General features: G+C 43.1%; 2 protein-coding genes across 8 annotated transcripts in view; one reads left to right on the forward strand and one right to left on the reverse strand.

The window, feature by feature from the left end:
• Positions 1 to 24,265, forward strand: part of Nr2c2 (nuclear receptor subfamily 2 group C member 2) — a 70,396-nt gene extending 46,131 nt beyond the window's left edge. For all 7 annotated transcript variants that reach the window (XM_021164250.2, XM_021164251.2, XM_029478883.1 and 4 more), the window contains 12 exons: positions 1,101 to 1,301; positions 3,830 to 3,932; positions 5,796 to 5,975; positions 8,139 to 8,286; positions 8,947 to 9,040; positions 9,855 to 9,988; positions 10,727 to 10,904; positions 11,836 to 11,957; positions 13,427 to 13,566; positions 14,408 to 14,545; positions 15,466 to 15,571; positions 18,747 to 24,265. In XM_021164250.2, the coding sequence (XP_021019909.1) occupies positions 1,101 to 1,301; positions 3,830 to 3,932; positions 5,796 to 5,975; positions 8,139 to 8,286; positions 8,947 to 9,040; positions 9,855 to 9,988; positions 10,727 to 10,904; positions 11,836 to 11,957; positions 13,427 to 13,566; positions 14,408 to 14,545; positions 15,466 to 15,571; positions 18,747 to 18,921 (1,719 nt within the window). In that variant the 3' untranslated portion in view covers positions 18,922 to 24,265. The remainder of the gene's footprint in view (positions 1 to 1,100; positions 1,302 to 3,829; positions 3,933 to 5,795; positions 5,976 to 8,138; positions 8,287 to 8,946; positions 9,041 to 9,854; positions 9,989 to 10,726; positions 10,905 to 11,835; positions 11,958 to 13,426; positions 13,567 to 14,407; positions 14,546 to 15,465; positions 15,572 to 18,746) is intronic.
• Positions 24,266 to 25,305: 1,040 nt separating this feature from the next.
• The window catches only part of Mrps25 (mitochondrial ribosomal protein S25), a 13,470-nt gene continuing 11,131 nt past the window's right edge, over positions 25,306 to 27,644 (reverse strand). Inside the window, exons 3-4 of the mRNA XM_021164254.2 lie at positions 26,902 to 26,989; positions 25,306 to 26,401 (exon numbers count right to left, since the gene is read on the reverse strand). Coding sequence (XP_021019913.1) covers positions 26,215 to 26,401; positions 26,902 to 26,989 — 275 coding nt within the window. The 3' untranslated portion in view covers positions 25,306 to 26,214. The remainder of the gene's footprint in view (positions 26,402 to 26,901; positions 26,990 to 27,644) is intronic.

Raw genomic sequence — 27,644 nt, forward strand, 5'->3', positions numbered from 1 at the left:
AGCCCTTTAGAGTCTGAGGGAAAAGAATTATGAGTTCATGGAAGAAAAGACTTTCAGTTTTGAAGGAATTGGGGTCAGGCCTTCTGCTGCGTCACTNCATTCCACAGTCTTAATATCTTCTCTCCAAGTGCTAGGCCTCTTTTGGCCTGACCACACAACAGTAAAGTTAGATGTAGCCTCTAAGAGATCTCAGACTCAGAAAATGGAGTGGGTTGGTGATGAATCACAATGGAGAGCCAAGTGAATTCAGCCACCCAAGACAGATTCCTTACAGGATCTTCCCTTCAAAACTATCACTTCTTTAAAGCAACCATCTCCAGATTTTTGAAGAGTTAATGCTGTCTTTTTTGACTATTGAAAGGATGGGGTGCTTTTTATTGTTTTGTTTTTTGAGACAGGGTTTCTGTATTTAGCCCTGGCTATTCTGGANCTAGCTTTATAGACCAGGCTGGCCTTGAACTCAGGATCGCCTGACTCCCCCTCCCAAGTGCTAGGATTAAAAGCATGTCCCACCAGTATCCACTCCACCCCCTCTTAAAAAATGTTTAAGCCTATCTATTTTTATGATTATCTTCAAAAAGGGCCTTTTAATTCTAAAAATACTAAAGAAAGGATCCTAGAATAAAACTAATTTTTGAAAAAATAATTTCTGAAAAGTTCACTATGTATTTATCTTACTTATTGTTTTGATAAGATACCAGTTAAAGTAATTATGGCAACAGAAACAGAAGGCCATATTGCATCCAGTCCAGAAGCAGAACAGATTGATTGCTGGTGCTTAGCTCATTTTCTCCCTTTTATTCTATTCAGTCCAGGGTTCCATTTCATGGAATGGCACCACTTGCATTCAGGGTGGGTCTTCCCTACATTGTCGAATTTTTCTGGAAAGACTCCCATAGACAGCTAGATGTGTGTTTCCTTAGTGCTTCTAAATCCCGTCAAGTTGACAGTTAGAGATTAGCCATCACAACTGGTGCAGTATATCTTAGACCAGCATCGATTCTAGTGATCACCTCCTAAGCACTGTCTGCAAGTGCAGACAGGTCTAAACAGGTCTAAAGACACACCAAGCAAAGGGGCTTCCATGTTATATCTTGTAGATTGTAACAGACCAGCAGACAGGACAAAAGATCCAGATAGTCACCGCAGTGGATGCTTCTGGATCCTCTAAGCAGCAGTTCATCCTAACCAGCCCAGATGGAGCTGGAACTGGGAAGGTGATCCTGGCTTCTCCGGAAACATCCAGTGCCAAGCAGCTCATATTCACCACCTCGGACAACCTTGTCCCTGGCAGGATCCAGGTAAGGCCCATTGACAGGTGGTTGTTTCTAGACTAGATACTGAACCAGTTCTCAGCTTAGTTTTGCCTTGCCTTTGGGAATTTACAAGCATGGTGGGATTGCTGCCTTAGCTAAATTAAAAACCAGTAAATTGAATGGCCATACCCAGAAGACAAGCAGGAACAGTAAGAAGGGATAAAAGCTAATCCAAGGAAAAGACACTGGCATAGGCAAGGTTATAGTGAGGCCACTGGAGAATTGTTCTTAAAGGGCCATATGGTGGAAACCATTAGCCTCAGATATCTTTAAGGCACCCTCTAGAGCTGACCACTCTTACCTCAGTCTCATGTAGGTGGCCAACCTAAGTCCAGTTCTTCATTTTGATCTGACATATTTTCCAGGAACTATTCTGTACTTCTGTCTCCTGCTCTGTCTTACCTATTTCTATTCTGAGACGGAGGAGCAAGATGAGCAAGATGGGATTGGGAGCAGCCACATTCAATCAATAAGGGTAGCCACAATAAACGAATAAACAAATAAATAAAGATGCTGAGGGCAAAGCAGGGCCAATTGTAAGGTTGGAGGCTCTATGCCAGCGCCCCAGAGTAATCAGGAATAAGTATGTTTTGACACGGTCTATGTTAAATTTTTTTAAACTTATATTTGAGACAGGGTTTTTATATAGCCCTTCCTGTCTTGGAACTCACTATGTAGACCATGTTGGCCTCAAAGTCACAGAGATCTGCCTGTTTCTGCCTCCCGAATGCTGGGATTAAANGTATATGCCACCATATCTGGCTTGATTTTTGTTTTTTAATTTGTGAATTGTCCATAATGTAAAATTTACCATCTTAATCATTTTTGTAGCCCCATCTGTAAATCTTTTCATCTTCCCAAACTGAAACACTGTACCTATTTGGGCTCTCACACATAAGCCACAGTGAAAAGATGGGAGAAGTTAGTGTTCTATTCCCTTTCCCTCAAGCCCTCCTCTGTCAATTTCCTGCTCCCCCTCACCCATTTCCAACCCATGTGAGTGTTTGTGTGGGGTGGGTTCAAGTGCATATTTTTAGTAAGTTTAGATGCTTGTAGAAACTTGAGAGGTGTCCAGTCACCTAGAGTTAGAGTTGCAAGCAGTTGCAGTTGTGAACTTCCCAAATTTGAGTGCTGAGAACTGAATTTGAGTCTTCCACAAGAACATTATAAACTCTTAACTGCAAAGACATCTCTTCAGAATCTATATCTGTTTAAAATATTTTTGATGCATTTATATATTTATGACATTTTATATTATATATATGGCAAATTTATATTTTGTATTTTACCTATGAGTGCATACATGGTACAGCATATGTGTGGAGATCAGGGGGCATCTTACAAGAGTTGGCTCTCAGCATGTGGGTTCATGGGATTGAACTCAGATTGTCAGGTTTAGCAGCAGGTGCCTCTTCCCACTGAGACTTTTTGCTGGCTCTACATCTTATTTTTTGATATGTCTCTCAAAACTAATTTGGAGAGGCTGCCTGCCTGACCAGTAAGCCTGGTGATCCAAGGTCTTACTGGCCTTGTGCTTACACAGCAAGGTGTTTACTGACTGACCCATCTGCCAGCTCTTGTTTTTATCCTTTCATCTATTGGCTGACACCTGGTTAGTCCCACTGTTTGGCTATTACTGATGTGTGGAGCATTCTTTCTACTATAGAGAGAAACTTCAGAACCTCCTTTTTCCCTTGATGAGCTAGACTTAGACAGCCAGTGTGTTCTGCTTTCAGAAAGTTCTCTGAGATAGCTAGCAGTGCAGCTAACCAGCATTATCTATCTTATTCTCCTTCTCCCAAAGTGTGTTCTGATCTTTTGATGTTCAACTATCCATTTTGTTAAAAAGCACAGATTTGTGAAAGACTGGCTTCTGATGTTGTCATTTCACAGGTGATTTTTACCTGATTTCTGTATATGGTCCCATCGTGTGAGATTCATTTGAAGGTTTATTGTGTGCTCAAATTAAGTACATTTTAAAAATAACCATTCTTTAAAATTTCTTAGCTTGATATCAGTTGTTTTCTCCTAGATGGATAGCACTGTTTGTAATCTAGAGAGTTACCTACAAGTGAGAGGAAATAGCAGGCTTCTGCTGTCATCTGTACTAGTCCATNTATCCATTACCAGGTGCTTCAACAAGCAGTCCAATCAGGAAAGTCTGGGTGTGACAAACACGCCAGGTTGTATATTTCCATGTTGTTCGATGGGATGAGAAACATAGCTGAAGAACCTTACCTGTTCTTTACCTTAGAGAATCTATATGTGATCCCTATGTGACCTCCAGTTTTGGTGATGGTCACAAGATAGGAGAGTAATCCTTGACATGTGCAGGCCAGTGGGGAAGCAGAATTACCTGGCTGTTGAATGAAGAAGCTGTTGGTTAAAGTAATCCTAGTTCTGCCTAGAGTTCTTTTAGTTTAGATGCCTAAGACAGGGGGATACACAACTAGATGTTACTTTACTTAGTTATCTAGCTTTTAATTGGCACTGTTTGTTTGCCAACATCTTAGATCGTCACGGATTCTGCTTCTGTGGAGCGTTTGCTGGGGAAGGCAGACGTCCAGCGGCCCCAGGTGGTGGAGTACTGTGTGGTCTGTGGCGACAAAGCCTCTGGTATGTGACTCCGGCTCCTGGCATGTATCAAGGAGCAACATGACCTTTTATAGGGTAGGGAAGTGGTTACTTGAGAAAGAACATTTTATGTGGGTTTCAAACATGAACCTCACGTAATAAGCAAAGTAGTTGTCAGATTATGCAAATTGATAGGAAAGGCCAAGAAACCCTGAGATTTGTTTCCAAGTGTTTATATGATATTACGTAAAAAAATTTTTCTCATCTTGTTTGTATCACCCAGGGTGTGTTATGTATATAATTCCCCCCATCCAAATTGTCTCACTTTTCTTTTTATCCTTTTACTAAACCCTGTGTGATAAGCTTCTATGATGGAGTAGGAACCATGCTGTGCCCCTTGGAACAGTGTACGCAGACGTGCATGCATGCCTCTTTGTGTGTGTGTGTGTGTGTGTGTGTGTGTGTGTGTGTGTACTCTTAGTGGAGACCCAAGGCCTCTGGTGAGTTATTTAAATCTGTGTTTCTGGTGTCCTTCAAGGAGAGCCCAAAGGCTTCCGCAGTTAGTGCTCTGATGGAGACAGGAGGCTTGCTAGCACTGGGGAGCCATAGAAGGTAAGCAAAGCAGTAAGGCAGGCAGTGGGAATGAAGAAGCTCAGCTCAGGGATCTGGGGCATAGACCTGAGTTCTGAAGCAGCTTTTTTCCACTCACAGGAAGTCTGGACGGTTTGTTGTCCTGGATTTCATTTTGTCTTTTTGAAAAGGGGGTTTGACCAAATCTAGGAGGAAGCATCTTCAGAAGCTTTTGTTTTTTGTTTTTTTTCCTTTAAGCTGGTTTTACCATTTCTCTGCCATTGGTACCTGCTTCTGATCCTACCTTGTCTTGGTAAAGCCAGTCCATCCTACCACTTAAAGGCCCATCTTCCCCTGGAAGCAGGTAGACAGCGCTGTCATTGGTTCTGATTGTGTTTCTCCAGGCTGTCCAGACATCTTGTACATTTTCCTATAATGGAAATGGACTTTCTCATTGGAGTGTGTCTGCTAAATAAGGAAACACACTGCAAATGTTCGAATACATGAAGTAGGGACAGAAACAGCCAAAAACTGCCTGGTTTCCTTGTTGCTCAGGGTTCTTCTGAGCTTTAAGGAAAGGCCTCATCACATAGCCTTATAGTGCCACTGTTTCCAGCTCTTAGAAGTCACCCAGATAGCAAATTTAAGGAGACATTACAAAAAAAGGTCAAGGCAGTATTGACATGGGGTCAGTTCAGTACCATAGTGCTTCAAAGGAAAATGAGATCCTCCAAATTAATCTCTAGTCAGTGTGAATAGTGATGCTGTGAAGTTTCCTAACAGTTGAGCTGTAGGCTTGGGTTCTGGAAGCAAGAGAAGTCCAGAAAGTGTAAGGTTGTGATATACAGTAGCACTTTATCAGCTAAGAAGGATGAGCTGAGGTCATTAGCTAAATTAAGACCGAGTAGNTGAGTAGAGAAATGAGCTGTGATTTGTAGCCATGTTCCTGGAAGGGCCTCAAGGGGTGCTTAGAGACAAGGACTTAGAAAGTAAGCAAGAATATAGGAATGATAGACTGTTTAGTCTGGCAGTAAGAGTAGACACCAAGCTGCTTCTATAGCCAAGTGTGCAGACTGGAGCAGAGTTGCCTGAACTGCTCTGTGTGTTGGGATGGTTGTGTGCCAAGAGCAGTCACATCATATATGAGCTTTGGGTTTCCATCATGACCTTACAAGGTTTCTGTAGAGATATGGACATATGAGGTAGACATATTGTTGGGCTGCCATTAACCCCTGTGGTGACAGCATCTGACAGTGCACCCAGTGAGAACAGGGCTGGGACAGTTCACCTCTGCTCATGAGGAGCCAAATCATGTGTTCATTCACTTCCCTTCAGGCCGGCACTATGGGGCTGTCAGTTGTGAAGGTTGCAAAGGTTTCTTCAAAAGGAGNGTGAGGAAGAATCTGACCTACAGCTGTCGGAGCAGCCAAGACTGCATCATCAACAAGCACCACCGCAACCGCTGCCAGTTCTGCCGGCTGAAGAAGTGCCTGGAGATGGGCATGAAGATGGAGTGTGAGTAGCAGGGCCCCACCAAGCTAGTAAATGCCTGCTAAATAAGTGTGGTTTACCTTTGACTTTAAAGGGGGTGGGAAGTGGGGGTGGTGGTGGAAATACTCAGAAAAGCTTCATTGTGCTTTACCTAAATTCTGGGCAGCCAGGTACTCCAGAGCTGACACTGCTGGGTTTTGACAGTATACATGGTATATATGAAAGTCCCTTTCCCAATCAATCAGAAAACAGGACAGGAGAAATGGAGATTAGGTAGCGACAACTTCAGAGTAAAGCTGAGACCAAGGCTAAAGAGTTACCAGAAACAGTTCCTTTCCTTTCTCAATCCCTGGGCCTCGTCTGTGACCCATCCAAGTGGAAGCAGCCACAAAAGGNCTGAAATCCTCCTCTCAGCAGTATTCTAAAACTAGTCTTTCATTCACAAGGGCCATTCATTGAGTCAGTTTCTAATGATGAAATCTTAAGAACCAGGTCCCAAAATAGGCAACACAGAAAAGTCACTGTGAGCAAGCTGTGCTTAAGTGTACAGCAAGGATGGAAAGGCACAGAGTCAGGCCTACAACAGGCTAATAGTGGCTCATGGCTCCTAGGAAGACTAGAGCCAGTGGATTTCATTGTTGTTTCCTATTCTAGGACTGGGACAACAAAATTCACTGGGGAACAAGAAGTATGTTTGCAACCTGTACTACCACAGTCAGTATACTATAGACATGTCTAGCTTAGGGTAGGTCTGCACCGTCAGTATACTATAGACATGTCTAGCTTAGGGTGGTCTGCACCGTCAGTATACTATAGACATGTCTAGCTTAGGGTGGTCTGCACCGTCAGACTTACAGGTTGTCCTTAGTTGTACGCAGTGATGGGACTAAACTTGGTCAATCACAGGCATAGTTGCAAACTCACAGTCCAACTACATTTCAACTTAGTAGTAAGGCATCTGGACCCAAGGCTTGGTCTCTTGCTTTTAAGAACAGTTTGTGCAGCCCTCGGAAGGCAGAGGCAGACGGATTTCTGAGATCGAGGCCAGCCTGGTCTACAGAGTGAGTTCCAGGACAGCCAGGGCTACACAGAGAAACCCTGTCTCGAAAAACAAAACAAAACAAAACAAGAACAGTTTGTGGGCTGGGGAGATGGCTTGATGTGTAAAGTGTCTACTGTATTAGCATGAAGATGTGAATTCAGATTTCAGGCACCTATGTAAGAGCTGGGTGGTGTTACTAATGTGTGTAGTTGTAGCACTAGGGGTGAAGACAGGTGGATCAGCAGAGCTTGCTGGCCATGCCAACCTAGCCAGTCAGTGATCTACATGATCACTGAAGGACCCTAAATCANAATAAAGGAGAAAAACAATAAAAGAAAATCCTCAATGTTGATCTCTGGCCTCTGTACATATATAAACTGTACACCCCACCCCCAAGATCTAGATTTTCTTCAGTTGCTTGTGACAAATATATATCATTAAAANTTTTTTTTTANTTTTAATTATGTATGTGTATGTGTCTATGTGTACTGTGTACATGTGAATGTATGCACCTATCGAGGGCCTTAGATCTCCCTAGTGCTGTAGTTTACAGGCAGTTGTGAGCTGTCTAAAGTGAGTGCTGGGAACTGAACTGTGGTCCTCTTTAAATAAGAGTAATATATTCTTAACTTCTGAGCTTTCTCCAGCCCCTATATACCCATGCTTAAGCTTGGTTGCTGGGAAAGAAATTGCTATATGCAGTTAACAGCCTCCAGTTTGCTGAAACTCTTCAGACTGAATGAAGTTGGACTCTAGCAAGATTGTTCTGCCATTTGTGGTATGGGATAATCTATATGAAGGATCCACTTGAAGATTGGCATTTCTTATCCTGGGCTGAGCCCAGCTGGTTAGTGACAGAAATTTAAAAAACAAAACAAAACAACAACAAAAAAACAAGCAGTAGAAGATATTGGCCTCCTTAGGTCACATCAGAGTGGCAGTTTCTGAGCAAGCATCACCTGCCATCTTGAGCCTTTGTATACCTTTGCATTGGGGTTGTTGATTTTGACTCTTTGCATTGATTGGAAAGCCCGTGGTGACCGAACGCCAGTGTTTTACAGATTTGCTAAGAAACAACTTCAGCATGTTACAGTGTTTATTCATTTGATTCTTTTTCTCTAAATATGAATATGTTGTAATTTAAGCTGTACAGAGTGAACGGAAGCCCTTTGATGTNCAACGGGAGAAACCAAGCAATTGTGCTGCTTCCACTGAGAAGATCTATATCCGGAAAGATCTGAGAAGTCCTCTGATAGCCACTCCCACATTTGTGGCAGACAAAGATGGAGCAAGGTCAGTCTCCTGTTCCCACAGAGTAGTACTGTGTTCAGTCTCCACACTGGCCTGAAGAAGCACAGATATTCCTGGAAAGGGCACACACGTGGCTCTCACCTGCTTCCCATAGCTCTGGCATGTCTCATTCTGTCTTTTGATCCACTTAANGTTGCTGAGGGTCACTTCAGGACACAACTGATCCTAAGGGTTAGACTTTATGCATTAGCTGTCTATAGCTCAAAATAAAGAAAGGCCTTTTATTTTTTTTACAATATAGAAGAAAATACCAGATGATGCCACAAACTAACTTGTTAATTCTTTTTAACACACTGTGTTGAACTGGTTTTAAAGAGAACTGAAATAAGGAGCCAGAAATCCAAAATGCATTACACAAAAACTGGACAATTCTTTGAGTATCAGTTAAACTTTGGGAAGAATGGCCACAGTTAGTATAGAAGGCCTAGGGGTAGGCATCTGTTCTGTCCTCCCTGAGCCTGATGCCTNGCTTTGTGAAGAGTCATGAGCGAGAGCCGACAAGTGGCCACTCACCCTGGGCTGAATGTTAGAGCTTTTCTCTCGTAGACTGCCTGGCATATATGGAAGCCAACTGAATGTAGCATAAACATAATGTGCAGAAAATGTTAGATACTACCTTGGGTTTCTTTGTGTCTTAAATAGACAAACAGGTCTTCTTGATCCAGGGATGCTTGTGAACATCCAACAGCCTTTGATACGTGAGGATGGTACAGTTCTCCTGGCCGCAGATTCCAAGGTAACACTCTCTCCTGTGTTGCAGTGCAGGCTGCTTTTCCAACTATACCTGCTCTCTTGGCCATCAGACATGATGCTGAAAGCATAGCCTCCTGTAGCTACATTAATTTCTCATGATAATAGTCATCCTAGGACTTGTTCTAAAGATGCTTGTGGTTTTCAGATACTCCACTCAGGGCTGAATGGCAATAGTCACNATCACATGGCAGCTTTGTGGACATTCAATGGTTCTTCACATGGCATCTTTGTAGATATTCTATGGTTCTGTTCCCTATGAATTTAATCCCCTTATTATACATATTGGCAGGCCCCCAGTATGCTGGGAAGGTAGCTATTTTTTTAAAGCAGCCTTTTGTAAAAGCTCCAGTTCTTTTCCATTAGATAATTTGTAATAGGCTAACAAATGAGCCATAAATAACGAACTTAAAGACTGAGATATCTGTTGGTCCAAGAGGTCATCTCCCATTGTGCCATCTGCACAGTATGTTGTGGTTCTACTGTAATTTATTAATCAGTTCTGTGCTTAAAACTTTGCTACTGGGTGGAGTGGCGTGCTACTTTATCTGTTCTGTCATTTTATCCCAATGTTATTGTATCACATATGTGGATCTGTGTATGTGGCTGTAACCAAAATACAAAACATCAAAAGCCTGATCCATTCTGATATGCAAAAAGATCTTCCTAGCATGACTCTTCATTCACACCTAGAAGCTGGCCTTGAATAAACATGTTACCTTCTTCATTTCATTGCCCTTAAGTCATTCTGTGTGTGCTCATGTTTTAGTGTTACTGTATTACTATTATTTGTTTAATAGGCTGAAACAAGCCAAGGAGCTCTAGGTACACTGGCAAATGTAGTGACCTCTTTGGCCAACCTGAGTGAATCTTTGAACAACGGTGATGCTTCAGAAATGCAGCCAGAGGACCAGTCTGCAAGTGAGATTACTCGGTATGAGCCCCTCTGATACTCTACATTCTCCCGGCATTGTGTTGTAAGGATAGATGCCAACATTTGGCACCTATGCTATAAATAAGTTTTATATTTTTATTTTTGGTCCTGGAAATTGACCTCTGCCTCTGCTTGTGTATAAGACAAGCACTGTGCCAGTGAACTACATACTTCAAAAATACTCTTGTGTCTAATTAAAGAACTATAAAGTTGTCAAAACAACCCCACATATCTGTTGTCTTCCACATTTAACTATGGGAATTTACAATGAAGGAGAACCCACTTATGTCATGTGACAATAAGGCAGTCAGAGCTGCAGTTGGCTCCTTAAACCGGGGTCTTCATCAAACAAATGTTCTTTGTCTTGAGCACTGTGTAATGAACCTGCACAAAACAGCATACCTCTTTCTGTTTCTCTTTGCTCACACCTGTTTTCTGAGTGATACATGCTAGCTGATGGATGGCAATAGTTGGTTCCAGGTGGCATTGGCTAACTGCTCAGGGTGTTTCTTCCCTGCTGCTTGGCCCTTGTGTTTTACTCTTCTATTCTCTATTCTGGCCTTAGTGTCAGGCCAGATGGGGACTTACTGGGAGCTACACAGTCCTCCTGTTAATTTGTAATCCGATGCAATATTGAGACCTCGGTGTAGAGGAAAGCACATGAGATCTAAGTAGAATTAGCTAGGGCTTTCTTACTGTATTTGCCATTGGTGATGTCTGTTTCATTTTTGCTCATAGGGCATTTGACACCTTAGCGAAAGCACTTAATACCACAGATAGTGCTTCACCTCCAAGCCTGGCAGATGGGATAGATGCTAGTGGAGGAGGGAGTATCCATGTCATCAGCAGAGATCAGTCAACACCCATCATTGAAGTTGAAGGCCCTCTCCTTTCAGACACACATGTCACATTCAAGGTGAGTAAGTTAGCACGTGCTATCTACTTCCCCTGTATGCTAGAGCCAGGTACTGTACCAATGCTAGTATACAGTTTCAGACCTTGCAATGAGTTCATTTTGTAATTGTGGCAGAATCTTGAATTCCAAAGCATATTCTTGTTGAAAATGACCCTCCAATAATTGTGGCACATCACAGCCAAGATAGACTGCCATGGTGCTAGCCACTGAGGATCAGGGGCTGGGTGCTCTGCCTTTTCCTATGACAGCAACACAGGCTCAGCCAGGCACCTGTTGGCCTCTCTACTATGTAGAATACTAGTAGGTTCTCAGTCTTTCCCATGCTCTTTCTGTGTCTGCTTTCCCGACAGGGCATCAGGAGGCTCTCCAATCTATAGTCTCCAGAATGAATCTCTTGTCTTAGTACACTCTGTACTGGAGATATCTAGACAGTCATTTGGGTAGATAGGGTCCCTGACTACAGTTGTCCAAGGCTTGTTTCTCAGGTTGCTTCCAAGACACTAGACTTTTTGAGGACATCATAGCATATGGGACCCTGGCAGGCTGTTCTTCCATTGAGATGTTACTTTGCCCAGCACCTTTTCATTACCATCTTGAAGCTACCCTTAAAAACACTTGGCCAGTGAATTAGAGCTAATAACAACAATATAGCTGAGGTCAAGAGTTGTTGAAAACATCTTTGTATAGGTGAGCTGGAAAGTGTCCTATAGGCTCCTGAACCCCAATCCAGATTGCTGGACTCAAGTCACTGAGCAAGAAACCATGGGAGCTGGTGAAAGCCTTGGCTACATGGTCACATATTCCACTAGTGACAGGCTTTTGGAAGTTCTTTGAGATCTGAGACAGTTACCATTGTTGAAACAGGAGATAAGTTGACAAGAGCACCTGTCCATCCTTTAGCTCTTGTGTCACAACGCCTTTTATTTTCCAGCTTACAATGCCCAGTCCTATGCCAGAGTACCTCAATGTACATTACATCTGTGAGTCTGCATCCCGCCTGCTTTTCCTCTCCATGCACTGGGCAAGGTCAATCCCAGCCTTCCAGGCACTTGGGTAAGTGGCCTTTATTCCTGAATGTCCTTGAGTATTGGGATTTGTTCTTCCATTAATGGCCCACAAGTTCCCTGAGGTCCTTTACAGTGTTATTGTTCCACTTTACCTTATTCAGTGACCCAAAGTTGTATTAAATATAGTCAACAGACTGAAAGAAACAATAGTTCTTATTGCCAAGGATTTGTTGCTAGGAGATGTGTCTTGCCTTTGATAGGATGAGTGTCAAGAGTAATGGTTTGTGTGTATACATTGCCTTGCCTCNCTGTTGACCAGCCCGTGAGGACCACTGGCTTGTGTCATCTCTGCAGGAAGCCCCTCCTGCTTGCTTGTTCATGAACATCACTGTTTGGTGATCCTGTTTCCCTGTCAGTCCCAATGCCAGCTCTGCTACTATGCTAAGTAACTAATGTCCAATTGGAATAGGCCACCATTGTAGCATGCAGTCTGGCTAGAACATAAACAACCACATGATAGTGGGAATGTAATGAATGGATGCATGCTGCAGGGTAACCACCATANGTGATACATGGGAAACATTAGATTGTCCACTGGTTCATACCAGTGGCCTAGGGTAAGCAGATTGGGATTGAGAATCATTAAGAACAGCATTTGACAGCCGTAAGGCTGTGGGAACGTTGTTTCATTTCTATGAATCTTCAGTTTTCTTCTCTGTAAAATCCTTGCCAGAAGTAAAATCTTACAAAGCTCTTAATCTAGAGCTGAAGACTGAAGGGGATCTGCAGATAGAAATGTGCTCCTGGGCTGGGTGCTGTGACATATGTCCCCAAATGTAATAGTGACAGTAATTCACCATTATTAAAGGAGAGATGGTTTAGTTTGTCATTCTCGGGGCAACTCGACAGGCAGTAACTGTTGAACAAACATCTGCAAATTCTTGACTGCCTGCCCTTGCTGCCATTTGGAAGATAGCTGACATCTCAGGGTTATCAGTACTGTTCTATGAAGGTGTCCTAATGTGCAGCTAAACAGTGGTGGTCTTAGTTCCCTGAGTGGGGTTTTTGTTTTGTTTTTTCATCTGAGCATTTTGAAACCTCCTCCAGATCAGTAAGCACGAAAATCAGTAGGAGACTCTGATGTTGACCTCTGGCCTAAATGCAAATGTACGCATGCACATATACCCATACAATGATGTACATATAATCACATACATATAAAGGATGTTTTTTAAACTGATTGTCACAGCTTGCATAAAGAGATCAGAGGAATATTTGGGGATATCGGTTCTCTCCACCATGTGGATTTTTCCTAAGGGACTTTACTTAAACTTAAAACCTTCATGGACTTACTCAAGGACTTGGGTCATTTTTCTGGGAATGACCTGAACGTATAATAAACCATTTTCATATCCTTGCTAGATGGTGGATAGTGCTAGGGCTTTGAGTCCATAAAGCTCACATGCCTAGAGTCAGCCACATGAAACACACTCAGCCTTATCCTTGTGTTCCCAGACAGGACTGCAATACCAGCCTGGTGAGGGCCTGCTGGAATGAGCTCTTCACTCTTGGCCTGGCCCAGTGTGCCCAGGTCATGAGTCTCTCCACCATCCTGGCAGCCATTGTCAACCACCTACAGAACAGCATCCAGGAAGGTAGGTCCTAGGGCTAGGGGAGTGGAATATATCTTTATCCAATCTGTGCCTGGATCAAAGCCCAGCCTGTGTCAAGTTGACCCAGCTGATCTTTGTGAATGGACAAACAACTGTCCTGTAGTAAGATCTGCAATGGCATCTAATAAATTTTATAGTTAAGTGGAGTAGCAGCTGTGGCAGTAGAAAATTCATTTTAGCCCTGCAGAAGCTAGCCCCTGTGAACTGAGGCATGAGTTGCCATGAAGGAATTAACCCTTGGCAACTACAGGCTGAATTAGGTGCATTACTGAGGTAATTTAAGATTTTTTTTCTTATTTATATTATGTATATGAGTACACTGTAGGTCTTGAGACACACCAGAAGAGGGCATCATAATCCCACTACAGAAACACCATGTGGTTGCTGGGAATTGAACTCGGGATCCCTAGAAGAGTAGTCAGTGCTTTTAACCACCATTTCTCCAGCCCTTGAGTACCCTTTAAAAAAAGATTTCTTGTATAAATGTGCCTGTGCCATGTGTGTACAATGTCCAGAAATTAAAGGGGGCATCAAATCTCCCAGAACTGATGTTACAGATGATTGTGAACCACTGTTGTGTGGTCCTGGGAACTGAAACCAGGTCCTCTATAAGAGCATTGAGTGCTCTTAACTACTGAGCCATCTCTCCAGGAACAAACACTTCTTAATACTCCACCTTCATCTGGAAATGCAGCCCTTGACAAGCTTGAAATGACTTGGTTCTCTTTAGAAAGTGAACTTAACCTCCATTTGTCTGTGATGCTCCTTAAAAGACTGATCTTGCTCTTAGTTTTCCTCAGAGGTTCTGTGATTTTTTTTCTAGATAAGCTTTCTGGTGACCGGATAAAGCAAGTGATGGAGCACATCTGGAAGCTGCAGGAGTTCTGTAACAGCATGGCGAAACTGGATATAGACGGCTATGAGTACGCATACCTTAAAGCTATAGTTCTCTTTAGTCCCGGTAAGATATGTGGTGGGGACTTGTGACACTTTGCACTGTGTCTACTGATGTTTCTGAACATGGCCATATTGTCATCAGTGGTGTAGGAAAGCCCTTTAATATTTTATATAACCTAGAGTGTTATTAATAAGTGCTTTGGTATCAAGTATCAATAATTCTTGTTCTATAGCCCTAAAGAAATGTTCCTGGGGATTCATGTTCTGAATACATTTAATTTGCACCTCCACCAAGCCATTGTCCAAATAGGACCACCATCCAGTGCTATTTTTCTTGTTTGGGCTCTCCCATTTCCAGGTTCTCTAGTTATGTATAATCCAGGTAGACTGGAATTTACCTTTACTGACTCTGGATAACAATAGGCCTGACTATAGCAGCTGAAGAGACAGAGAATTCTTGGTGGAATGAAAAAGGCACCTGGACTGGCCTCACATTCTTCTCTAACTGTTCTCAAAACCTCTGGAGAAGTCATTTGGGCTTACCATTGACCTCAACAGCAAGGGCTNACTGTAGCATAATCNTTTTCTTCTTCCTCAGACTCCTTACCATAACAAGGTGTCTATTGAAAAGGAGTCATTACGTAATTAAACATCTGAAAAGAGACTATTTCTCANATATTTAGAAATCTCTCTTTCCTAGAGTAGTATAAAGCAGGAAGTCTAGAGCCAATTCAGGGGTGCTGTTTAGGTAAGGCTGTTAGGCTCTACCTGGGAGCCACCCACCTTCCTAGGACTCTTAAAGCCTTGGAAAAATACAGAGGCAAAGCCAGTATTGTGACAACTTCCCAATTTATTGAGCCAACCTTCAAGTCCAGTTGCTTATATTTGATAAGTATCAATCAACAGACTAAAAAGAAAGATGAAGATTTCTATAATACTTTCCAAATCCAGAAAGAAACTTGGGGTTTACTTTTCTGTTTTCAGATCATCCAGGTTTGACAGGCACAAGCCAGATTGAGAAATTTCAGGAGAAGGCACAGATGGAATTACAGGACTATGTGCAGAAAACTTACTCAGAAGATACTTACAGGTGAGGCACAAGGCCATGCCCCACACAAAAGAATGGGTGGGGCGGGACGGGGTATGGTAGGGCATGTGGCTGGGTCAGATTCTAGCAGTGTGGAGAGCCTCCTTTAGATCACTGACATCTCCAGGTATAAGTAAGAAAGAGCACAAACATAAGGGAATGCCAGGCTGGATGCTTCTGACTGCTGGTGACAGTCAGAACAGGAATACTCTTCTGGAACTAACTCCTCACACATTAGAGAGGTGCTTAGCACTCATGGGGAGAGGCAGCATTCCAGTCCTTAACAAAAATGAAATCTGGCCCAAATTAAGAAGTGAGTTACATAAGGTAATTTTGCCCTTAGAGAAAACTGATGGGGGAAAAGTCCTTTTATATAGGTGAGAAATAATTGGTAATATTTTAACAATAGGATGTATATTAGCCTAATACATATTTAGACAGTATAGTTGATCTGCCAAAAAATAGAATGTATGGCAAGCTTTTCCAGGCCCAATTTTCTAACTCTCCCTTTCCTCCCAAAGTAAACAAAAGTAACAATCCAGAAAGACATTTAGCCTGCTTTCCCCAGACTTGGATCCTCTGAGCAGAATTAGAATTAGGCTCCCTGAACTGCCAGGACTACTTCTTCTGCCCTGTACTTCTCAAAGGAAATGCTATTGTGCCAGAGGCTCTGGTGGGTTTCTCTGTGTAAAGTCAAGACAGTTTTGTGTACATCTCCTTAGCACAGATGCAGTTTCCCAAAACCAACTTCCACTGGGATCATTGAAGACCTTGAGTCACATGATACGAGAACGGGGCTGTGTATGTATGTATGTATGTATGTATGTATGTATGTATGTATGTATGTATCATACCCACAATTTTGGTCTGGTGTGTAAGGAGGTTGTTCTCTTCTGAGGCCACAGTGTTTCCATGGTGTCTATGGTCAATAGATGGCCTTGGAGTCTGAAAGCAGAGCCCCTCACTCTAGAACCATAATTCTGCAGCATTAGGAAGCAGATGTTTCATTTTTAAGCCTGAGTCAATCCTATCCAAGACAGAGAGACCCAGGGCAGGAAAGGTGAAGAAGGCACTTATGAGATTCATGGCCAAAATGAGGAAAGCTATCCTACATGAATCAAAAACTCATTTCAGCATTTCTTCAGTCTTTAATAAATATTCTGTTGTATTTTTCTTTTTATATACTTTCTAGAGGGGTGTGTGTATGTGTGCATGTGATATGTATATAAGAGGCACAGATGCTTCATTGGAGGCCAGAGGACAACCCTTGGGAGTTTCCTCCCTCTGTCCTGGAGCTTGAATACATGGTCAGGTTCTTTGGAACACTCATTTACCTACTGAGCCATCTCACAGCCCCTGTAACTCACTTTTCAGGCTTTTGTGTCTTTTTTCATATTAATTCTCCTGAAGTATCCTAGCTTACCTCCTTGTTCATCCTCTGAGGGCCAGCTCAGTTGGCCGGTGTTCCATGAAACCCAGCCTGNTTTGCCTTGCTGACTTCCTGAGACCACTTGATCTGTTTCACCCCTCAGATCAAAAAAGAAAAAATAGAGTGATTAGGGTCTCACTATGCAGCCGTGGCTAACCTCGAATTTACTATGCAAACTAGGCTGGCCTGACACTCACAGAAATCCACCTACTTGCCTCCCAAGTGTTGGGGTTAGAGACATGTACCATCACACATGGCACCTACTTTCTTTTTGTGTATCTGTGTTGGTGTACACAACTTGGAGGTCTAGGAACCAAATTCAGGTCAAAATCCGGCTTAGCAGCCAGTACCCTCATGTTGTTATCCCCACCATAACATTATTTTTGTTGTTACTTTATAACTGTAATTTTGCTACTGTTATGAATCATAATGTAAATATCTATGTTCTCCAGTGATCCTAGGTGACCCCTGTGAAAGGGTTGTAACCCACAGGTAGAGAAACACTCAGAGATGATGCAACAATTAGAGCACTTAATGCTCTTTCAGAGATCAGGGTTAAGTTCCAAGAGATCCAACATCCTCTTCTGACCTCTGTATCACACTGGCTCATAATATATGCAAGTAAAACATTCATACACATAAATAATTTATAATTAATTTTTCTAATAATTTCTAAATAATTTTTTTCATAAACAAGGTAGGCATTGCAGGAACATTCTAGGAAGCCAAAGAGGGAAAGAAAATTACTTCATCAAAAAGCATCCCCTCAAGGATATTTTTAACCTTTTTTCACTTGGCTGTCATGCCAAGAAGAGCAAACCATGAGCACGTGGCTAATATTCTTCCAAAGTGCTCTTGCACAAATATGCACATGTAATACAACAGCTGTGCTCTTTTAAATAGTCACTGCACAATCTGGATCTCTCTGCTTTCAGTAACTATAGATTGTTATGCCTCACTGTATAGCACAAGCTGGCCTCCCTCCCACTTTACTCTTCTTGCCTCAGCTTCCTGAGTGAGGTGACTGCAGATATGCATCGCTATAGTATCCTTCCTTTATTGAATTGGTAGCAGTTCATTATAGGAATACAATACTCTGTACTTTAACCTATTATTTGTTGGTAAATTTCAAAATTGTGTGTGTGCAGTTAAGAAGAGTAGCTTTACACAGTGTAAGGACTCCATAGTTACTATTAGAAATGGTGTTTGCATTTATGTTGTGTGTGGGCATGCATATGTGCAATCTTTCTTTCTTTTTGGGGTTTTTTGTTTTGTTTTGTTTTTCCGAGACAGAGTTTCTCTGTATAACCCTGGCTATCCTAGAACTCACTTTGTAGACCAGGCTGGCCTCGAACTCAGAAATCCACCTGCCTCTGCCTCCCGAGTGCTGGGATTAAAGGCATGCGCCACCANGCCCGGCGTGCATATGTGCAATTATAACCCAAGTGTAGGAGTTAGTTCTCTCTTCCACAATATGGATTCTGGAGATCAAGCTCAGGGTGTCAGGCACTGTAGTCAATGGCCTTTATCTACTGAGCCATCTCACCAATCCTATACACATACACACCTTTTATACTTTTTTTACCTTCATGCTAAACTTTTGTTGTATTTTTTTATTTCAACAACAAAATCAGATTGATATAGTAGGTCTGTTTGGTTTAGTTGTACATGGAGCCAAAAGGGCCTCCAAGAATTGGCCACAGGCAACCAGACACCTCATTTCTCTAATGCCTGCTCTCTCTCTTCCAGATTGGCCAGGATTCTTGTCCGCCTACCAGCACTCAGGCTCATGAGCTCCAACATAACAGAAGAACTGTTTTTTACTGGTCTCATTGGCAATGTTTCAATAGACAGCATAATTCCTTACATCCTCAAGATGGAGACAGCAGAATATAATGGCCAGATCACTGGAGCCAGTCTATAGTGCACAACCAGCAGCTGCCAACAGTGGGATGCCTCCTAGGACTGTGCAGGTGCAAGGGAAGGGAAGTGTAGCAGTGTCATGGTGTGCACAGGTGTCTCCAGTGTGTTAGCCACTTCTTCCTGTTCATCCCAGACAATAGCAACTAAAGATGAGTAGAACTCTTCCCTGCCCTAAAAAATGTTTTAACACCTTTTGGTGAACCAGATTTTGGAACAATCTTTTAATTCAATTTGTATTTAAAAATTCTCAAAGGGCAAAAAACAATACTGAAGTTTTATAATGTCAGAGACTAGTATTAAAAGAACCTAAGAACAGTATGTGTAAATACATTTAAAAAAAAAAGTCCTTGGAATTAATAGCTACTAATTACCAGGGTAATGTTAGCACTTTCTAAGCACTTCTTATCAAATCTGCAATGTTAACATCTTACCTGTGGACAGGGCAAATGGAAAACTGTGTCTCTTTTGTCAAAATGCTAATGATTTCTGTGAAAAGTCACTAGGGTACAGGAGACAATCGTTCACATTTGTAAGAGGGCAGCACTTCTAGCTGTGTGGAGTGGTGGTGCTACGCTAAATTCCTGTGAGTAAAATGTGGATTCCTGGCATTGTGTGCAGGGGATATAACTTGCAGTGACCCAGTAAGAGCTGCTATGCCAGCAGAGATGGCCTGTCAGGGTCCTTACCCACATGGTTGGTCCTGATCCCTGTCTGCAGACTCTTCCAGAACCTGGGCTCCACTAATTTTCAGAATTAGATTGCAGCTTGTCCGAATGCCTGTGATAAGAGTCCTGTAATTCTTCCAGTGACTGAAAGTACACCTGGATCCCTCTACCAACTTGTAGGAACTGGAGCCTTTGACCAGAGTGCAAGGTGGTTGACTGCATCCTTTGACATGACCTGTTGTCCAGGTTGAGTGTGGCTTCTGCAGTGAGAGCTCCTATTTCTGGTGCATCTGGAGAGGGGCCAGTATCTGATCATTCAGAGCCTGCAGCTGGGTGGGGGTTGTGTATCCTCACTGTCTGGTGAGGGAGGGACTGGCCTTAGAATGTGAAACAAAAGGCATCAAGAGAAATACTTTCTGATCTTTTAAGTATTAGTGATTTTAGTGTACTGGGACANGATGCTTTTCAGTTCTCCCAGGTATGTGCTAGTCCAACAAAGCTCTCTGGGGCATGTGAGATAACAGAAGTAGACCACCTTCTCTCTGAAAGAGAATCCAAAAACAATCCTCAGTCAGGGCACATCGTGCAGGCCTGTAACCCCAACACTTGTGGGGCTGAGGCACAAGACTTATATATACTTTGAAGGCCAATCTGAGCAACTTAATGAGGAAACTCCTGAGTTTTAAAGGGGTCTGGGAAGTGGGGTAGGGTGGTGACTTAGTGGTAATGTGCTTGCCTAGCATGCACCAGGTCCTGGGTTCCATCCCCAGTACCAAAAGAAAAAAGAAAAACCTTCATTCACAAATTCCCTTAAGCTATAATGACCATAGTTTCCAACAAGAAAGAATACAGAATTCAGTTGCAAGGAAGTTAGATCTGACTTAAAGCTCTTTGCATTCCCATGGACAGGAGACTGGGGAAAAAAAAAAAGTGGAAGTATACTTGGTATTTGCATTTAGATTAGCAGAAATTAAGCAAAATACCTCCTGTAAGATTAAGTTTGTACCTGTTTATGGGCAGGTACAGCCATGGGCTCAAGGCTAGATAGGCTGTTTCCTTTTGAGGAGTTAATGACACTTTATTCACTGCTCGTGGGATTTAAGTACAGAAGTATCTCTAGCTTCTCAATTCCCAGCTAGATTTGGAAGCCAGTGTTGGAGAACAGCAGGGATTGCCAGTATCAAATGATGGAAAGGACATAATTTTGCCAGCTTAAAGCTTTTTTTCTTCTTATGTATGTATTCAAAATTAAGACAAAAGCTCTGGACACCAGTATAGTCTATTTTAATCTCTGTAGAGATTCCTGTAGCACATTAATCAATACATCTTACAGTGCTGGCTTTGCTTCCCTTAGGGTTTTAGAATGTGAGCCACTCTGACAGGGCCTGGACATCCTGGCTCCCATTTGGTATTTAGACCACATAGTTGGGTAAGAAGTACCAGCCTCTATATTAAAAAAAAAAAAGAGTTGGTGATTCTAACCCTGGTCCTTTGTAAGTTCCGTCATTAGTAATGGCCAATTGACAGGGCCACTTTGGGCCAAACTCCTTCACTGGTTGTCCAGATCTTTGTGGCCTTACCTTTAACAATTGTATCCATACAATGTTCTCATTAACTGAAATCATTTCAAACTTTGAATGATGCTCCATTCCATGGCTTGTCGAGTGACCTATGAAGGTCAGCCCCAGTTGCTTCTGGGCTTCAGCTTTCAGGGCTTTCCACCCTTGGTTTATGAGTCTGTGATACTCCAAGCCTTATGAAGCAGGGCTGACCTATCTAGACACCCCTCTCAGGGAGGTGGACAGACACACTGACCTGGCTACTTTTGCAGATAGGCTAGGGTGGANAGATACACACCAACCTGGCTAACTAGGCTCTTTTCCAGAAAGGTCTTAAATNTTGATAGTTCCATGTTAAAATTTGGGATAAAATATGACAGGAGATGTACACAGAGACCAAATTCCCTAAGCAAGTCATCCTAGTTACTCCTCAAATGTTACAGTGTGTCACTGTCCTTCCAGTTTGCAGTGTGTGTTGAAGAGGCTCTTCACTGCCTTGTCTCTTTCTGAGGCTGCAGTTGGGGTTGTGGTGTCTTGAGTTTCTATATTGAAATTCAAGTGAGTCACTTATGCCCTTGGAATGGTTTTCTAGTTTGTCAGTGTTAGTATTAGATGTGGATGGTGTTCTGAGGTAGTCATGGCATCANTCAGGGTGGTCAGTATGGCCTTCGAATGGAGCAGCAGCATCCACACTACATAAAGTTGTTTTGAAGGGTAGTACTGCTCATGCAGTTCTCTGATCAGTATCCCTAAGAGCTGGACCTATTGTCATGGGGGTCTGGAAGACTGTTGCTGCTTTCCAGTGGCTGGGTGCAGCAGGGCTGTTGGTGCTGCTGAAATTCTAGATCCAGGCCTTGAAAAGCATCACTTGACAGCTGCTTTTTTTTCCAAGGGGAAGGTCCTGGTAAAACAGATGCCCACCTCTTTTCCTTTGCCTAACTACCAATCTCCAGATTATGGGTCTTTGCAAAAAGTCTTAACTCTTATGTCAATTTCTAAAGACAACTCCAAAATGAGATGAGGTTGACCTAGGTGTTTTGTACAAGGTTCTGGACCTCCTCATTGAGTGCCTCCCATCAGTGTGTACTTTCTGTGCACAACCTGTCCCTTCAGCCACACTGTGCATGTCCAGAGTTACAGGCCTAGATGACTGAATGAATGTACATGTGTTCATATTATCTTCTTTGTACAGTGTATATAATGTGTGTACATAGGTGTACATTATGTATACAGACATGTAGCCACATATTCAAACTTCTATGTTGTCAAGAGTTGATGCTAGCGTTGCTAATGTGAATAGATATTGGGGTTGCAAGGTTCCCTTAACAGGAATGTTGTGCAGGTGAGTTTCTTACCAACTTCATTTTCCTTAGACAGGGAGCTGCCTGGGCCAGGTGGCACTAATTCCTGCACAAGGAAGCCTCGAGCCAGAAAAGTCTGCTAGGAGGGCAGTTCTCTAAATTTACAAGGGCCCAGAAGCTGCAAGAGATGTTAGCCTANTATCCAAAACTAAGGATAAACTTGCTTTTCACAAACCAGTTTAGCATAACTGGAAGGAGCTTGGTGACTGAGACCCTTGGTCTTCTCCAAAGGCTCCAAAGCTGGAGCTTTGTGTGGCTCAGACATGGGCATTTGGGATCCAGGGGCTGCAGCAGTCTCCCTTGTTTACCCTGGGCTCTGTCAGCAAGACATGGGGGCTCTCTGGTGGTAAAAACAAAATACCAGTCTACCAAACATTCTATGAAAACAGTGCAGATAGCTAAAAACCACAATCAGTAAATTATCCTAACTTAACTACATTCTGTAGAAGTTGTATTTAATAGTACGAAAGCTAAGGCTGACATTTTCCTCATCTACCAGGTCTTTGTTGATATTTGTCCCCTATGATTGGGATTTTTAGGCTGAGATGAGGACTTGGGAGACAGGGCCCAGTGGCCACAGTGAGCAAGCATCTGGCTTGGATGAAGCCAAGTGCAAAAATTTGCCTGATCCACAGGTTGCTCTTTGTGTTTTTGAAGTAAATTACTGGAGTGTTTTAAGAAGTAATTGTTAAGACTATAGTCCTCAGTGCCTTTGGTGAGATGTGGGTCTTTTGGCTTCAGCTTCCCACTNGTGTCTCTGGCCTCACCCTTTGTGGTTGTTCAATCTTGCCTGTGTCATTGCCTGTTGTGACAATCACACTATTAAAAGTGGCTTTCCAAGTAAAACACAGGGAAGCTTGGCAGTCCCTAAATGAATCCTTCCATTTTCTCTTTGGGGGCTATTGTCTTAGCAGCAACCTAACAGTAAACTTAAAAGTGGCTTAGGAAGGGGAACCATCAGACATTTCTAATGCTCAGCAATATGCACTTTTAGTTAATTTTCAATATTGATATTTATACATGGAATGTAGGAAAATGCTCAACATTACCACTCTTAAGTTTTAGTGTTTGGGTAACATTTGGTATAGACTNCACATTAAAAATAGCCTTTCTTCAGGAAAGTACCATCAGTTGTCATCCCCACAGCCTACTCATTCACGGATGCTACTGCTGCTGCACACACAACTCAAGTGCTGGAATATTTTTCTAGTCTGTTTTCCCAATTAACTTGTAAATCAGTGTTCAACTAGTTTTATAACTGAAAAGCTGCACATTTTTGTCATAGTACCAACTAGTTTGTACCTGTAGTTTGAATTTCTCTGTTAAGATACAACCTTATCACCCCCACCCTCAACTCCCTTTTTAGAGGACATCTACTAAAAGNAAGTCCAGTGTGGCATTTTCTTGGGTAATGACTGGTTGTGTAATTTCTGCCCTTCACACTGTAGAAAACACCATGGATGCCATTACCTTCTGATTCCAGGTTAAAAACCTGCAGAGAGCTGCCATTTTGTACAGCTTTTCTCCCCATGTAAATGAGCTATGTGATGGCATTTAAAACCCGCATGTTCTTTTTAAACTGAATTTTCTATCTAATCAATGTCTTCAGTCCTGAAGGAGAATCTGCATTGTTGTCTGTATAGAGAGTTGCTGTGCATGGTTACGAGCGCCTTTTACTAAATGCTGTTCAATGTGGCTTTGTTGTTGTGGCTTAATACTACCTACATGAGGTTTATACTATTAAAGTAAATTCAAGACTAGTATGTGTGCTGCTCATCTTTTTTTCCTCAAAACAGTCACATGTGGCCTGAACCCCCTCCCAGGAGCCAGCAGTGGGCAGAGAATAGTCCATCAACACCGCTATCAGGTGGAAAGACATCTGGTGGGAACTCAGACTGAATTCTCNATGTCATCCAGCATGGACATAAGGACCCTACATAGACATTCCCAGAGCATGGTGGGGAGACAGGTGTGGAGTCAGATGTCAGACCCATACACTAGGTAGCGATTTGTTGTGGGCAAAAAATGTGTCCTCAGATACAGTAGTTGAATGAAACTGCTCTTAATGTCTTCTACATTTTACAATTGAGGGTTCAGAGCTCACAGTTGCCGGTGGCACCTCAGTGTGAAAACTATCACTTCAGAGGACTATCAAGTCAACTCAAGTCTGTGTGGTCAGTTTCATGTGTGTAAACCTTGTCACTACTAAAGTGATAGATTGTAAAGAGGTGACTTCTCCCAGTATCAATGGTTTCCTCAGACCTGCATCTGCTCCAGGCCACAGAAGTTATCAGTTGCCCACATGTTGCCCTGTAACCTTGCCACAGCTTTGGCAGAAACAAGGGTCANGACCAAAGTGAAGTTCAAGAATTTGTCCCCTTGGGGCCTGAACTTCATTTGTTTTTTCAAGGTCCATGCTTAGGATTAGGGCCCTGGCCACATCTGCCATGGAGGGAAGCAGTCTCTATTCCCTGATACCAGCCAGTAAGACACCATGGGAACAAAAACTCAAAATAATGACCTGTGGGGGCTGTACCAAATTCTATTGAAGCACTCCTATCCTTTACACATCAGAGCTACAAGCATTCCATTGCAGCCCCTACCTGGTCTGCTGCAAAATCACAAACCAGAACCAGAGTAGACAATGGAAAGGCACTATACTGCAGATAGGATTCCAGTTGCACTGCCTCCCTGAGACCCCTGCACCAGGGGCCAGGAGAATGGGAGTGACCTGGGTGTGTGTGGGGGGGGCGGGGGGGGGCAGTTGCCCTGTTTTGTTGCATCTAAAGAGCCTTGGGCATTTTTAACAACCACTGCTTAATTTTGCCTCATAAACTCATACCTATATGGCCAAATGCCAAGAAGTCTGTGGTAAACATTAGGTGACCCTGGAAGATTCTGTTGTCCACTAAAGAATGGAGTCTACATAGCTNAAATGACACTGATAACTGGAAAATATACCTAGAAAGGCATCCAGGAGTGTGTGTGTCTTGTCTGTCTCTCTGTCTCTCACCTAGTAAGCAAGAATTGAGAGTCAAATTACCACCCAGGTGGCATCTTCATTCTCAAAGCCAGAAAAATCCATGCTACAGTTAACACAATGCCACTGGCACTCCTCCACCACATGGACTTGATGGCAAGGAAGTGGACAAGAGATTTGGTGACTTCAGCTCCCATCTGCTAAACTGAAAGGCCAGGCCTGAAATAATCCTACTGTCCAAGATCTCGTTACTAACTGGGGCTGGGGAATCTCTCCTCTCTCAGGAAGAAAGAATTGCAGGCTTTAGTACACTGCCCACATGTTTGCTTTGGACTGCTAAGTAAGAACATGGACTCTCCCAGCTACATTTGGCTCACCAATAGCAATAGCCCTCAACAGCTTCCAGTGTAGAAACTGGAGGGAGATTAAGTGAAAGAAGCAGGGCCAGTTCCAGACAATCACTGACAAACTGCCTTGCACCTCCTCATCCCAAGCTCTCTGATACTGATGGTCTTTAGACCAGCAAGACCAGACTTACTATGTATAGGAAGACTAAATCTTTTATTGACATCTGTTCAGCAGCTGGCAACCCTGGCCTTCATCCCATGTCCTTTAAACAGATGTGCAAGCTGGCCTTTCCATTGCAGAGTTCCATCATTTATGGTACCAATGTAATCCATCTCCACCAGTCAAATGCCACCAGTCCACCCCAGATGGCCTTGCTTAGACCTAAGTACTGGCTTTCAGAGCAGCTTTGTACTTCCCTGTCATCTCCTTGGGTAAGGGCACCAGGCCAGGGCAGGGCACCTGGCCTTCTACTTCGCACATGCACTCCCGCAGGCAGTACTTCCGGGGGCCAAAGTTGCCTGGATGAAAGCGTTGCTGCTTTTCCAGCTCCTCCTCCCTGAGGGTCTCCCTGCCGAGGAACACACAGAGTAGCAAAACATGACCAGGGGCTCCAGACAGGGGCGGCCTCTTCCATGTGAGGGGAAAGGCACTGGGAAGCAGACCACTGGAGCATCCCATGGGGACGGGAGCTAGGGGGCCAGGGGCTAGATGGATTGGAGGGGTGAAGGAGCCTGTGTCTTGGCTTCCCGCCTTCCTATCCTTCCTCATTAAAGGAGCAGAAAAGAACCTGGGAACCGAGTCTTATCTTCCCTTTAACTACATGCATGCCAAGGCAGGGGTAACCCTTGCTCACTGTCACAGCAAGGAAGTGGACAAGAGATTTGGTGACTTCAGCTCATATCTGCTGAGAGAAANAAAGGCCAGGCCTGAACTGATCCTACTGTCCAAGGTCTCGTTACTAACTGGGGCTGGAGAACCCTCCCTTGCCATACCCTCTGTACATGTCCCCTCACTCTCACATTTTTGGGAGCTGAGTTTTGCTCCCGTCAGGTCAACCCAGCAACTCACTCTTTCTTGCCCAAGATTTTCTTTATGTGCTCCATGATCTCCTTATTACTCTTCGTCTCCACGTCTACCAGGACTTGCTCNCCAGAATCTGCAAACAAGAGGCACAGGGCAGGAGAGCTGAGGACTCAGGCATACTTCTCAGCCTCAAAAGGCTGGGACTGCCAAGATGTGCTCCATACCTGTGGTCTTGTAACGTAGATGTTTGACAAGTCAAGACCACCATGGTCTCCAACTTGCTTTTTGTAGTAGAAATCAATATTTTTATAAATATCTAGATTATGTATATATGTGAATCGGTGCACAAAAGTGTTAGGTACCTGAGGAGTCCAGAAGAGAGTGTGAGCCCCCCAACTCACAGGAGCTGGAATTACAGGCAACTCTAACCTACAGCTACCTATAACCATAGAGACATGCTCAATAGCAGACATACCACCAAATGGGACAGAACCAAATACACTCTTCTATTTATGGGCAACTGTTTTCAGCAAAGATGGCAAAAAAATTTGAACCTAAGCTTTTTTATCAAACCCTGGAACTGGCCACTCACATGCAAATAAACATTGGGAAAAAATTAAAATAGACCAAAGACATAAAACTAATACTGTGTGTATTTGTGATGGTTTGTATATCCTTGGACCAGGGAGTGGTACCATCTGAAGGTGTGGCCTTGTTGGAATAGGTGTGACCTGGTTGGAATGGGTGTGTCACTGTGGGTGTGGGTATAAGATCCTCACCCTAGTTGC

This window comes from Mus caroli, chromosome 6 (assembly GCF_900094665.2).
Source record: "Mus caroli chromosome 6, CAROLI_EIJ_v1.1, whole genome shotgun sequence".
Taxonomy (NCBI): Eukaryota; Metazoa; Chordata; class Mammalia; order Rodentia; family Muridae; genus Mus; species Mus caroli.